Consider the following 14,357-nt stretch of genomic DNA (forward strand, 5'->3'; position numbering starts at 1 on the left):
ACTGTTATAGTGAAACTTGCTTCTCTGCAAGTCACATCATCTTTTTCTACCTGATTTACAAGTTGAAACAGCTTAAATGTAGTAAACAGTAAATATTAAACATTGTATGCTAATTCAATTCTGAAACACTTTGGAAAATTAATATTGGAGGAAGGAAGGGGGGGGGGGAGGAGGAGGAGGAGGAGGAGGAGGAGGAGGAGGAGGAGGATAGGTAATTTTCAATAGAAAACTCAAATATTTTACACATAGTAACCGTTTCATTTCGTTATAATGCACCAACGACAAAGATGACAGTATACATCCATTTTGCAATAGCAGTGACACAAACATGAAATATGTTGACATCAAAATATATTTAGGAGACAAAACATTATGATTTACATGTGAACACATACACAGATCTCTCGCTAAGTAAATGCAATACTTCACAATGTTTCAACATAAGCTGCCTTAATAATATATATGGCACATCAATATCATCAAAGTAATGAACATACAGTTTGCATGCACCATCACTAGAAACACAATTTCCTACAATGATAACATTCATTATAACCCAGAAACGTCTACTCTTAAAAATTAAAACTAGCTTCAGATACCACTTATTTTTTATGCCCCCCAAAATTTATTTTTTGTATCAAATATGTTTTTGGCACATTTCAGTACATTGAGAAAATATGTTTATGTATATTATTACTACACAAGTTACTAATTTTTAAAAGAATATCTAGTACGTACATTAAAACACTTAACATTCAAAACAATACTGTTACTGCATGAAATCAAAGTTATGTATAAAAAAAAAAACCTCCTTTGAAGTGAACAGAATAAAAGGATGTAAAGCAGAAAATTACTTCAAAATAATATTTAAGACATTCATTAAAGTACCAAGAAAGCTACTTAAAAAAATTCCTTTCAGTTCGGAGTAAACTGAAAGTCCGTTGGATTATAAACAATATTCAAGTGTTAAAAGTAAAAACAGAGTATTCAGATGTTAATTGAAAGCCAATAGACTCCACATTCTCTGGGGTTTCTTTCTTGCAGGAAGAATAATGTGGTAATTATGATGTTTTGGCTGAGATAACATATCACAATAATTGAGACCATACATAAATTATATTGGTACAGGAATTCATAGACCAAGACTGCTTTTATCATTATATACACAATTAAAAGGTTGTAACTAAAAATCTTTGGCATGTCCCCAATAAAAAAGATTAAAGTATCAAAAACACTTTCTCAATCCAAAGCTTAAGTTGGCTTTATGTTCAGTCGCTCCTCTTGTTTCTCTTTCTGAATCCTTAGTTCGTAGTCCACTGGAGTGTGCTGAGGATTCAAACCATGTAGTTTCATCTGAACTGCCAAATCAAAGAGATAATCGTAGCACTCACACCTAAGTGGGTGAAACAGAGTAGGTAAAATTTTGAATCTGCCCAACTGTTAAATAAATACAATTACATAACAAACATATCTCAAAGTATTTCAGATACATAATTTTTTAAATTCTCATACATCATTATAAACAATGGAAAGAAGGGGAAAAATTGTTTTTTAATATAGGGAGATGTTGGTCTATACAATCAAGAATGGGAGGAGAAAATTGAATTTTGAAAACATCTTTCACACAAAGCATGCATGAAAGGAAGTTCAAATTTATCAAGGAGGAGTTAACAGTGAACTAAAGTATAACTTATTCCAGTACACCACTGACATCTGACTAAGTTAGAATTTGACACTATTCATGACAACACTTGTGTCACCAGCAGATGATGTAAATTTAGATTTTTTGTTGTTGTTTAACAAAGGCAAACAATTAACATTTAAATCAGAGGGCTACAGCACCTTAGGGGACTCCATGGTGTATTATACCCCACTCAAGGTGTGTGTGTGTGTACACTGAATTGGCAACACAAAACCAGTGTTTGCAGCTGTGTTGGTACAGATCAAAGGAACGTTCTTCCTGGCCTGCTATTACTAAATGCTGCTACACAGCACGAGCGTTTGCTTTTACTGTCTGTATGAGGCACACGAGTGCCTCCGGAATGTTTATATGGCTGACTGAAATGTGGAACAAATATGCAAGGTTTTGATATGATCTCCTGTTGCCAAAAAACGAAAAGTAACAGCATGTCTTTACTTCACAGGTATTGCTTTTATGAAATTTTGTATCTTTCTTTGAAAGAACTGGCACTATAATATTCACTACAATTACAAATTCAAACAGTGACATCCTAATACTGTTATGGAAACTAGAACCATCTTCCAAATGCAGCTCATACAGCATATTATTTCTGCCACATCTTCTACAGTATGTTTTTGTCTGCCAGTGATGACTACATCATTTTATTCATCTGCTTAATTTGTCAAATATTATTAATGCAGCACCATGTGTCATTAATTCTTCCTCTTCACTTGTCATAGGATAGTCTTTGATATGAATACACAATGTGAAATGCTTGATGCTAGTTAGCGTAGCAGACGATGCAAATACATATGTAGAAATGTTTGTTGCTATTGTAGGTGGGGACATGAACAATGAACAACACTGCAAACATGTTGTGGAACAAGCTGCAAAAAAATGTTGCAAACAGACACATGTTTTTAAACTCAAGTGTTTCGGATACAGTGTTCGGGACATCTGAAACTGACTGTGGCTTTCTGCCAGCAATCAGCGCACAATTTTAAACAGATGCCTGTTAGCCATGTAGTTCCATAACTATACACTTTTTATCCTGATCTATACTCCCATGTCAACTTGTGGTACTGTGGTTTGTTAGGCCTTCTCTAAACGTATCTGGTTACCTATACAAGTATCAGAGATATCATGGGGGACATCAACTGATTAGTTCTTACTGTTTATATAATAAAAGTACATTCTTCAATGAGACAATGGCTTCATCTCCAAAAATACCATTTTGAAACCAAATTTATTGTTGTCATTTTGGTTCAGGTTTTTAAGATGTGCCTGCATCCTGCTGCACAATGCTTTTACATTGACTTTAATTGACGTAGTTAAACAAGAGACAGGGCAACAATTCACAACATTTGTAAAAACTAGCATTTTCATTCTATGTAGAATTACTCTTTGACAAAGAGAGATGTTTCAGATATAAGCAATATTAGGCACATTTCAATTTATAACTGGAAATACTGTCTATTCCCAAACACCATGTTATTGAGCAAATGATTTTCTATATTTTTTATTTAATTAAAAGTTGCGAGCGATTCACATGGCAGTTGAGAAATGGTTGTTGAAAATATTAGCTGTGTGTTTATCAACCATTACTGAACTCTTGATTTTAACGAGAGGCTTTTTTAACAACGGACAGGCTGGGTCTCCTAGACCAAGGCAGATTTTCATCTGCAAGAGTACACTACTTATAAGTAAGCCATTCACTGTAGCTTTTCACTTAACATTTCTGGAGACCACTACTTGTTTCATCATTCCTCTTTGTTTGCCAGTTGATTTCTGTTATGGGAAACATGTTCTGGGTCATAAAGACTGACAGTTCGTCTGTTTACATTAGCTTTTTCTGCTTGTCTCTTGTTATAGTGACTGAACAATAAAACTGCTCAAAAATGGCTTGTCAGCATCCACTAATTGATGAAAGAATTTAAACACTTGTCAGAAAGTAGTGGTGGTGGTGGTGGTGGTGGTGGTGGTGATTTGGATTGAGATCCTAATTTTGTTACTGAAAGTGACCTGGAAACTGTTCACTGACAATTTGCTTGATTTGATAACAGATCATGTAAAACCTCTTTGCAAAAGTAACCCAAATACTGCAAGGTACTTGGAAAAAGAGGTGTTAAGTGCATTTTTAAGTCTTTTGTACATTTCTGGCATTCTTTATGGAGGCAAAATGAATATGAAAGAATTTTGAGACACTTGTGGCACAGAAACAGAAATCTTCCCCTCCAAGCATGTCACTGTGAAGATTTCATCTTCTTTTGAGATGTGTTTGATTAGATAATACTCACATAATGTGATGTGTTCAAAATACAGGGTGTTACAAAAAGGTATGGCCAAACTTTCAGGAAACATTCCTCACACACAAAGAAAGAAAATACGTTATGTGGACATGTGTCTGGAAACGCTTACTTTCCATGTTAGAGCTCATTTTATTACTTCTCTTCAAATCACATTAATCATGGAATGGAAACACACAGCAACAGAACGCACCAGCGTGACTTCAAACACTTTGTTACAGGAAATGTTCAAAATGTCCTCCATTAGCGAGGATACATGCATCCACCCCCGTCGCATGGAATCCCCGATGCGCTGATGCAGCCCTGGAGAATGGCGTATTGTATCACAGCCGTCCACAATACGAGCACGAAGAGTCTCTACATTTGGTACCGGGGTTGCGTAGACAAGAGTTTTCAAGGGTTGAGGTCAGGAGAGCGTGGAGGCCATGGAATTGGTCTGCCTCTACCAATCCATCGGTCACCAAATCTGTTGCTGAGAAGTGTATGAACACTTCGACTGACATGTGCAGGAGCTCCATCGTGCATGAACCACATGTTGTGTCGTACTTGTAAAGGCACATGTTCTAGCAGCACAGGTAGAGTATCCCGTATGAAATCATGATAACGTGCTCCATTGAGCGTAGGTGGAAGAACATGGGGCCCAATCAAGACATCACCAACAATGCCTGCCCAAGCGTTCACAGAAAATATCTGTGGTGATGACGTGATTGCACAATTGTGTGCAGATTCTCGTCATACCACACATGTTGATTGTGAAAATTTACAATTTGATCATGTTGGAATGAAGCCTCATCCGTAAAGAGAACATAAGTGCCTGCACATGCTGTATATGGTACGGAAACAACTGGTTCTCCCATAGCACTCTCCATGCAGTGACGTGGTCAACGTTACCTTGTACAGCAGCAACTTCTCTGACGCTGACATTAGGCTTATCGTCAACTGCACGAAGAATTGCCTCGTCCATTGCAGGTGTCCTCGTCGTTCTAGGTCTTCCCCAGTCGCGAGTCATAGGCTGGAATGTTCCGTGCTCCCTAAGACGCCGATCAATTGCTTCGAACGCCTTCCTGTCAGGACACCTTCGTTCTGTAAATCTGTCTCGATACAAACGTACCGCGCCGCGGCTATTGCCCCGTGCTAATCCATACATCAAATGGGCATCTGCCAACTCCGCATTTGTAAACATTGCACCGACTGCAAAACCACATTCGTGATGAACACTAACCTGTTGATGCTACGTACTGATGTGCTTGATGCTAGTACTGTAGGGCAATGAGTCACATGTCAACACAAGCACCGAAGTCAACATTACCTTCCTTCAATTGGGCCAACTGGCGGTGAATCGAGGAAGTACAGTACGTACTGACGAAACTAAAATGAGCTCTAACCTGGAAATTAAGCGTTTCCAGACACATGTCCACATAACATCTTTTCTTTATTTGTGTGTGAGGAAAGTTTCCTGAAAGTTTGGCTGTACCTTTTTGTAACACCCTGTATAATGTCGTAAGGTAAACAAGATGCTGGCCATTGTGAATGTTTTATGCCGTTTTGAGCATTGCTGGTATAAATGCATTGGTAGTATACAAAGCAAACATAGAACTGGATATTTCAAGAAGGCTATTTTTTTCAAGCAATTGGGTTTGGAACTGATAAAATCTCACATGGCACAGAGAGCTAATCAGAAGACTATCCTGATGAACATTCACCAGCTGGCAGCATAGCTATCTGAGATAACCACTGAGAAGGAAGTTGTTCCAGAAGGCAAATTAAGTCCTTGTCCAAATGCAAAGACAATAAAACAAAATATTTTTGTAAAAATTTTGGAAGCAGCTGTGTCTGCTGTAATGTTACACGAAGATTTTGTAGCAAGTACACACTATCACAAAGCGAAACCATAATTTTTTTTTTTTTTTAATCAGATTGTATTATACACTAAAATGTGTAATACTGTGTGTGACATTCTTAAATTCATAGCTTTTAAGGAATGAACAAAGAGCTTTTAAATGTTCAAGAATGTTTTTAAATACTGAATAATTCATTTTAAGAGGAATACTATCTTATTTTTAAAGAAATATATGGTAAATTTAGATATTGATAAACAATAAGACATCTTTTTAGCACTGCTGTTGAAAATTTATGTCTTACTTATCCTGGAACGCAAAGGAAATGTTGGGAATGTCACACCCAGCCCACCCATTTGTGTTTTCTTTTGCCTGTCCATTCTAGGGTTAAAGCCAAGTTCCTTTTTTTCCTTTTTTCATATTCCAAACCATTTTGATTTTTTTGTTCTTTGGGGCCTGAAGTGCAAAATATGTCCTCTAATGACATGGTTATCATCAATATCAGCCCACTACACTGCTTTTCAAATGGTTGTTATTTTATGAATCACAAAATTTCATGTAACAATGCCACAAATGTTACATAGGGCAAACCAGTAGAAACTTCAACATTAGGTATAAAGAGCATACCAGAAGAAGTGAAAACAACCTATCCACATTTTTTCAACATCTAAACATGACATAAACCCATAAATGAAACACTAGAAATGCTCCATATTACACAAAAGGGAGCAATCATGAACATCCTTGAAGAAATAGACATATGCAGATGCATACAGCAACCCCACAAATTTACTGAATGAATGAACCAACCTAAAGCACAAAAAGCACACAGAAATCTTTATTCACATTATAAAGCAAGAAAGTGCAGAAGGTAACATATCACAGACACTAAATAATACATATCCACAGTAACAGTAATAACAACATGAAGAGTACACAACAAAAACACCAAGAAAACATCAAAAATCATAGACAATAACAAAATTATTAAAAAATAAATAAAAATGTAACATAAAATTCTAAACCTAAAACAAATTTCAGCCAAAAACATAATTAGAACCAAACCTATGGAGATAATATAACAACCAGAATTCCACACATCCAAATTATAATGGTAATTATGTAAACATGTAATATCGCTGATCCACTCTCATCCAAACTGTCAACAGAAAAACAGCGTATATAAAAACCGACTAAAGGCAGATGTGTATCTCCAATGTACACCCAAGGAGAAACTATTAATTATTAAAAAAAGACAGGGCATGGCAGCAACAATATTACATGTAAGGTAAAAAAACACCAAACGAATGTATTATAACTTTTCTGATCATAGTTACAGACCACTGTAATAAGACCACCACTTACTTATGTGTTTACAGAGCACCTGACGATGGCAACATGCCAAAATGGGCTCACAATGAGTGTTTTCTACAGCAAAAACCAGTTAAAGAGCAGTGTAGCTGGGTGAACTGTTTTGATTTTATTACTTTCAGATTCTGTGCAAGTTCTTTCTAATTTCTCAGCTGCTTCTGCTAAAATTTTACAATTGATCTTACAATAATGTAGCTCGGCAAGATTTTATAACTTTGGATACTACACTACTGGCCATTAAAATTTCTACACTAAGAAACGCAGATGATAAACGGGTATTCACTGGACAAATATATTATACTAGAACTGACATGTGATTACATTTTCATGCAATTTGGGTGCATAGATCCTGAGAAATCAGTACCCAGAACAACGACCTCTGGCCGTAGTAACGGCCTTGATACGCCTGGGCATTGAGCCAAACAGAGCTTGGATGGTGTGTACAGGTACAGCTGCCCATGTAGCTTCAACACAATACCACAGTTCATCAAGAGTAGTGACTGGTATATTGTGACGAGCCAGTTGCTTGGCCACCATTGACGAGATGTTTTCAATTGGTAAAAGATCTGGAAAATGTGCTGGCCAGGGCAGCAGTCCAACATTTTCTGTATCCAGAAAGGCTCGTACAGGACCTGCAACATGCGGTCGCGCATTACCTGCTGAAATGTAGGGTTTCGCAGGGATCGAATGAACGGTAGAGCCACGGGTCGTAAAACACCTGAAATGTAACGTCCACCGTTCAAAGTGCCGTAAATGCGAACAAGAGTTGACCGAGACGTGTAACCAATGGCAACCCATACCATTACGCCGCTTGATACACCAGTATGGCGATGACGAATACACGCTTCCAATGTGCGTTCACCATGATGTCGCCAAACACGGATGCGACTATCATGATGCTGTAAACAGAATCTGGTTTCATCCGAAAAAATGACATTTTGCCATTCGTACACCCAGGTTCATTGTTGAGTACACCATCGCAGGCACTCCTGTCCGTGATGCAGCGTCAAGTGTAACTGCAGCCATGGTCTCCGAGCTGATAGTCCATGCTGCTGCAAACGTCATTGAACTGTTTGTGCAGATGGTTATTGTCTTGCCAAAGTCCCAATCTGTTGACTCAGGGATCGAGACGTGGCTGCACGATCCGTTACAGCCATGCGGATAAGATGCCTGTCATCTCGACTGCTAGTGATACAAGGCCGTTGGGATCCAGCACGGTGTTCCGTATTACCCTCTGAACCCACCGATTCCATATTCTGCTAACAGTCATTGGATCTCGACCAACGCGAGCAGCAATGTCGCAATACGATAAACCGCAATCGCGATAGGCTACAATCCGACCTTTATCAAAGCCGGAAACGTGATGGTAGGCATTTCTCCTCCTCACACGAGGCATCACAACAACGTTTCACCAGGCAACGGCGGTCAACTGCTGTTTGTGTATGAGAAATCGGTTGGAAACTTTCCTCATGTCAGAACATTGTAGGTGTCACCACCGGTGCTAACCTTGTGTGAATGCTCTGAAAAGCTATCTTTTGCATATCACAGCATCTTCTTCCTGTTGGTTAAATTTCGCGTCTGTAGCACGTCATCTTTGTGGTGTAGCAATTTTAATGGCCAGTAGTGTACATATATTCTTTTTTCCTCACAGTATCCTTATGTCCTAAGTGAGGTATCACTTGACCTGGAAAATACTTTAAAGAAAAACTGGTAATTCATTAGAAAATAAATTGTACTTTGAAATTAATATAATCTGCAAGATAAAAGAGTCTCTAGTAAGTTTCTTGAAGGAGTGATTTGAAGGTTTAAATAGATTCCTGCTTTATTCTAACTGCTCATAATAAAATGCAGACAGGGAATAGCAAGAAAAGAGCTTCTGTAAAAGAAAAATTTGGTAACGTCGGACATAAATTTAACTGTTAGGAGGATTTTTCTAATGGTATTAGTTTGGAGTGTAGCCTTGTTCTGGGGTAAAACATAAACAATGAACAGTACAGAAAAGAAGCGAATAGGAGCTTCTGAAATGTGGTGCTACAGAAGAATACTGAAGAGGCCTGAATCTAACTGGCGAAAAAAGTAATTTGTGGCATAACGTGACTGAAAGATGGGATTGGTTAATAGATCACATACTGAGGCCCTAAACAATCATCAGTTTAGTAATGGAAGGAAGTGTTGGGGGTAAAAATCATAGAGCGAAGCCAAGAGACGAATACAGTAAGTAGATTCAGAAGTATGTAGGTTGTAGTAGCTATTTTGAGACAAACAGGCTTGCACAAGATAGAGAAGCATGGAGAGCTTCCGTTCTGAGGGATGCTGAAGATGTTAAAGACAGGCTTTTGTTCATCATGGTCAGGAAGACCATTTATATGACTTTCCAATTTGATGTGATATCATATGATCAGGTAGATTTTGGTCTGGGAAAAAAATAAATAAATAAATAAATAAATTCATTACAAGGCTAGCAGCAGCAGCAGCAGCAGCAGCTGCTGCTGCTGCTGCTGCTGCTGTTGTTGTTGTTGTTGTTGTTGTATTTGTTGAAAATTGGCGGTGACAAGACTGTAAGCACACCAGGTTTTCTATGTCTGCTTTACTGGCAGAATTTACCAAGTAATCTACATTATTTTCTCAAGATACTGTAAGATTCCTACTTTCCCAAACCGGATACACTGAACAGTGCAAAAATTAGCCATTGTAATCATAGTCACAGATAAAGTCACGTACAGCACCAACACAAATGAAATGTGTGTCGGTTTTCCTTTTCCACTGGTAACTCTCCGAACAGAAAAAATATTCCAGAATTGGTCCTGTTACTATTCTACAACAATTAAAGAAAGTAGACAAACTTTTCTGTAGATAGAATGTGTTGGTGTTATACATATAGTTAATGCAGTATAACTACATAGATAATGTTGCATCAGTTGTCTTTGTAGCCTAATAGGCGGGGGTTACCATTCAACTTAACAGAACCTGTGTGAACAGCTTTGGATCTCTTTGGTGGGGGAGATATGATATGCTTCCACTGTTGGCTTTGCTTGTTGCCCTCGGGCTCGAAATGGTGGCATCACGTAAGGTCATGATGACCTCATCGTTCAACTGCAAGGGGCCCGGTGCTTGTCGAGTTCCTTGAGTGAGAGACCAAACACATTGTGCAGTACTGTGGAGACACTTTGCAGGAACTGCAATGGTCCACAAAATCAAAACGCCCATGAATGTTGCCAGTCAGAATCATCCAGTTGCATGATAGCACCCACCTCCACACTGCTAATTGGGCGAAGGCCACGATTAAGTGATCTGGTTGGGAAACACTGCAACATCTTCCATACAGCCAGGATCTTTCACCAAATGATTTTCACATCTTTGGTGAACTGAAGAAAGATATGCATAGATATCAGTGTTGATTGGACAAGGAAGTGAAAGATTGGGCGTGGTTGTAGATCCATCAGTGGCTGACTATGTTCTGTATACTACGAAACAGGAATTGATTGTCTCATCTCCCAGTGGGACAAATATCTTTATGTGTGTTGTGATTACTTTGGAATGTAACCATTATATGTTCCAGATGTGGTCGGTATTGGTTTTCATTTGACTGTTCTTTATGATACACTTAATCTAAAGTTATATTATGTATGTTGTTGCTTTTTCAGACCGGTATTATTTTACATGGTTCTCATTTTAAAAAAAAAAATCTATTACTGTTACACGTGTGGTGTTACTTCTTTTGACAAGAACTACTTTACATGGTTATCATTCAAGGGATCTTCTACACTATCACAGCATTTACTTTTCAGATATTTTTTCGGGGCTCCAGTCTCATACTGCTGAAAGAAACTGTTGCCCTCCAAAAGTTGTGGCTTTATCTTTGTAAAAATGAAAATCTCTTGAAGGAATGGACATTGCACCTAGCTCCAGGTTTGCAGTGCTGTTTCTTTTTAGCTCCCACCACAGCTCAAACAGTCTCCTTTTGTATAAAATAATACTATACCAAACTACTGAAACAAAATATGCATAAAATAGTTTTTTTACAACTAAATCATTAATACTATATAACATGTTCATGACATGTGAGACTGCTCAGTGAACTCTATATGCTGTCCACGTGGTAACTCCACAGCATATTTTTATTTTCTAACACACCAAAGCATTTTTTTCAGCACCCAGTTATTTATCCATGTAGCTTATTTCACTTATACATTGTGCTGTTAGTATTGTGGTGAAATGAACTATCACTGTTTTTGCAAAGTTTGATTTCAAATTATTATTTTTGATCCATGTCTCTCCTTCTCCAAGTGTCTGCTTAATACTGGGGATCAGAGGACCTGTGCAAAACTTTCTCACTTTTATAGTTTTAAATAATGACAGTATTTGGAAAGTGTGTAGTCGTTGGGATAAGGGTAGCTATAGAAATGTTGCCTTTCTCTCTGAGCAGGCATTTAACCTGCAGCTACCATTTTGGAATGACAATTCTCACTGATAGCTTCTAATGATCTTTTCCCTGGCATCATAAAACTATCATTTATGATTTATGGCAGTAGTATTTACACAACCCTGTTGCTCACAAAAGTTAATCATAATGATCAAATACAAACACAAAATAAAAGATGTATGAAATATAATGACAATATCTGACTGTCATCAACTGCTTGAAATTTCTAGCTTTTGACAATACTGTTTACATTTACCTGTTGTTGAAGGGAAGTTTAATGAGAAATATGAATATAAAACACAAAGAAGTAAATAAATGTGAAATTTGTATGTTAGAGCATAGTGTTTTTGGTCAGACTTCGTACTTTATGTAAGCATGTTAGGCTGTAGTAGCAGTAGGTTAATCACAACTCAAGGCAACAGTAGCAAATATATTTTTCGTTTGGACATGTGAATTCATTTAGAAAAGTCAACTTATACAACAGACAGTGGTCACAGTTGTTATACGTGAAAATTTTGTATACACATTATCCCATTAACACATACCTTAAAACAAATGAAATGACATCTGTAATAAGATAATATGAAAATGGAGTCTCTTATTTGTGATTATTAAGTTAGCTCCGCAAAATATAGGTATGAAGCTGGCCACGCACGATACCATTTTGCCTACGATAGAAGTCTCTCTTGGATTAAAATTTTCCACAAATGGAAAATTTTAGCACAAAATTGGTATGCAAATTTAGTTTTAACCCACTCGTGGCGTTAAATATGAAGCAAATTTGTCATAGGTTCTTACACCTTTGTTGAAGTCAGCACATGCAACTATTTTCATACGCAATTTTTTAGTTTTTAATTTCGTAGCAATATTTTAAATTGATCTAACAATTCAGAACTTACATAGTAAACAGGATGTCATGTACAATGAAGAGTAATAGGTTATACTTTAAGTTTTATACAACAATTATCAAATGTAAGTTTTTCCCTTTAGATGGCTAAAATTGTCTAATTTAATAGTCTACTAGTGAATGAACTTGTATACAAGAGCCTCCATACGCATTATCTCTGCAAAAGCTGGTAGCCAGTTGTAGCCTGTAAGTTTATTGAGGAGACTAATATTTTCAGTTTTAATTGAATGTTCATTTGGATATATTACCTTTACTGACTGTTTCATACTTCCAATAAAATTTGCACATCATAAAGCTTGCTGATCACTCCTTCAGACAAATCTACAGTATTCAAAATCCCTAATTAAATTACTACTGCATACATTATCAGGTAAAACACCTTTAAAACTTGTTTGATTACAAGGTAAAGCAACTTCCACCTGTTCACTAATTGATACCTTAATCCTGATTCCACATCTCTCAGATACTTCCGTCAATGAACATCCCATACATCAAAAATGTTGAAGGGATCATTAGCTACACTGTGTTTACCTGTTTTGAACCAATCAATACAGGTAAAATTATTGACGAAAACAGACTTTTGAGCAATATATCAAAAGGTCAAATATGTTAAAATTGCACAATTACACATTTGCTCGTATCTGCATCAGCCACTACAGTTCCCTTTTTATGTTTTAGTGAATATGGAATTTAAATAATGCACAAGATCACGTTAATTGGATTTGTTTCCACATTTACTTTCACCACCACGTTTTCCATACTTTCAGGTAGTAGGTCAGGATGACATAATCAGTCAGTCAGTCAGTCACTCTCTCTCTCTCTCTCTCTCTCTCTCTCTCTCTCTCTCTCTCTCTCCCCCCCCCCCCTCTCCCCCCCCCCCTCCTGCCCTCCCGCGTGCGTGCGTGTGTGTGTGTGTGTGTGTGTGTGTGTGTGTGTGTGTGTGTGTGTGTGTAAAGAAGAGGGACACTGCCTGCAGCTCAGCAACAATTTCAATTGCAACTGTATGTGTTGAGTGCTCACTGCCCCAGTTATACATGAGTCATTTTCTTTACTCCTTCCTTTATTTGTATTACACCCAGGACTGTTAGAGTTTCACATTACTATAGAGTGATTTTTATATTCATATGACTAATCTCCCAGAATCGTAATAGCATTTGACCTCTTCTCCATATGCTGTTTGTGTACATTACAGTGGCACAAGTGGAGTATTCAAATGACAGTGAGGAAAACTGTTATAATTGCAAGTCTATTTCTGTCAAACATGAACTGAAACATTCATTCAGTGGCATCATTTTTGTCAGCCATTTAGGACTTTTAAATGGTTGGTTTTGGCAAATAAATCTGCAGGTGATCTACTTGGTATAGACTGAATTTAGGCCAACAATTCTTTATTAATGATCGAAGTATTTTGGAATATAATGAGTATTCTTTGTGTGGGCTATGTGTGTGCATATGTTTGCTCTATTTATAAATCAAAGATACTTAAATTTGTTCACAATGAGGAGAATGATGGTTCCCTAGTTCTGAATTGGCAGAAATCAGTTGACTTCTGTCCATTCACTGTTTTGCATCCAGCTACTGCCAACCTCAGTGATCTAAATACAGAACCTTGCATATGTAGCCACTGTGAAGTGACTGTCGTGCTGCGTAGTAAAGTAATATGTCTCGAGTGATGAAGCAGTTCCTGGCCAGTCACAGACAATGCCAGATAGTCCTCCCACTCCTTGGAGAAGGGCAAGAGGCAGTACATTACAGAGTAGAGCAAGAAAAATAATTGATAATGTCATTGAATTCTGCATGCAGGAGAGCAAAACTAAGAGTTGCTCCAACT

General features: G+C 37.5%; 1 protein-coding gene across 1 annotated transcript in view; it reads right to left on the bottom strand.

Moving 5' to 3' along the window:
• Positions 1 to 251: 251 nt before the first annotated feature.
• The window catches only part of LOC124721731 (probable methylthioribulose-1-phosphate dehydratase), a 103,471-nt gene continuing 89,365 nt past the window's right edge, over positions 252 to 14,357 (bottom strand). The window contains exon 7 of the mRNA XM_047246830.1: positions 252 to 1,393. Within this exon, the coding sequence (XP_047102786.1) occupies positions 1,252 to 1,393 (142 nt within the window). The 3' untranslated portion in view covers positions 252 to 1,251. The remainder of the gene's footprint in view (positions 1,394 to 14,357) is intronic.

The sequence above is a fragment of the Schistocerca piceifrons genome, chromosome X (genome assembly GCF_021461385.2).
Source record: "Schistocerca piceifrons isolate TAMUIC-IGC-003096 chromosome X, iqSchPice1.1, whole genome shotgun sequence".
NCBI lineage: Eukaryota > Metazoa > Arthropoda > Insecta > Orthoptera > Acrididae > Schistocerca > Schistocerca piceifrons.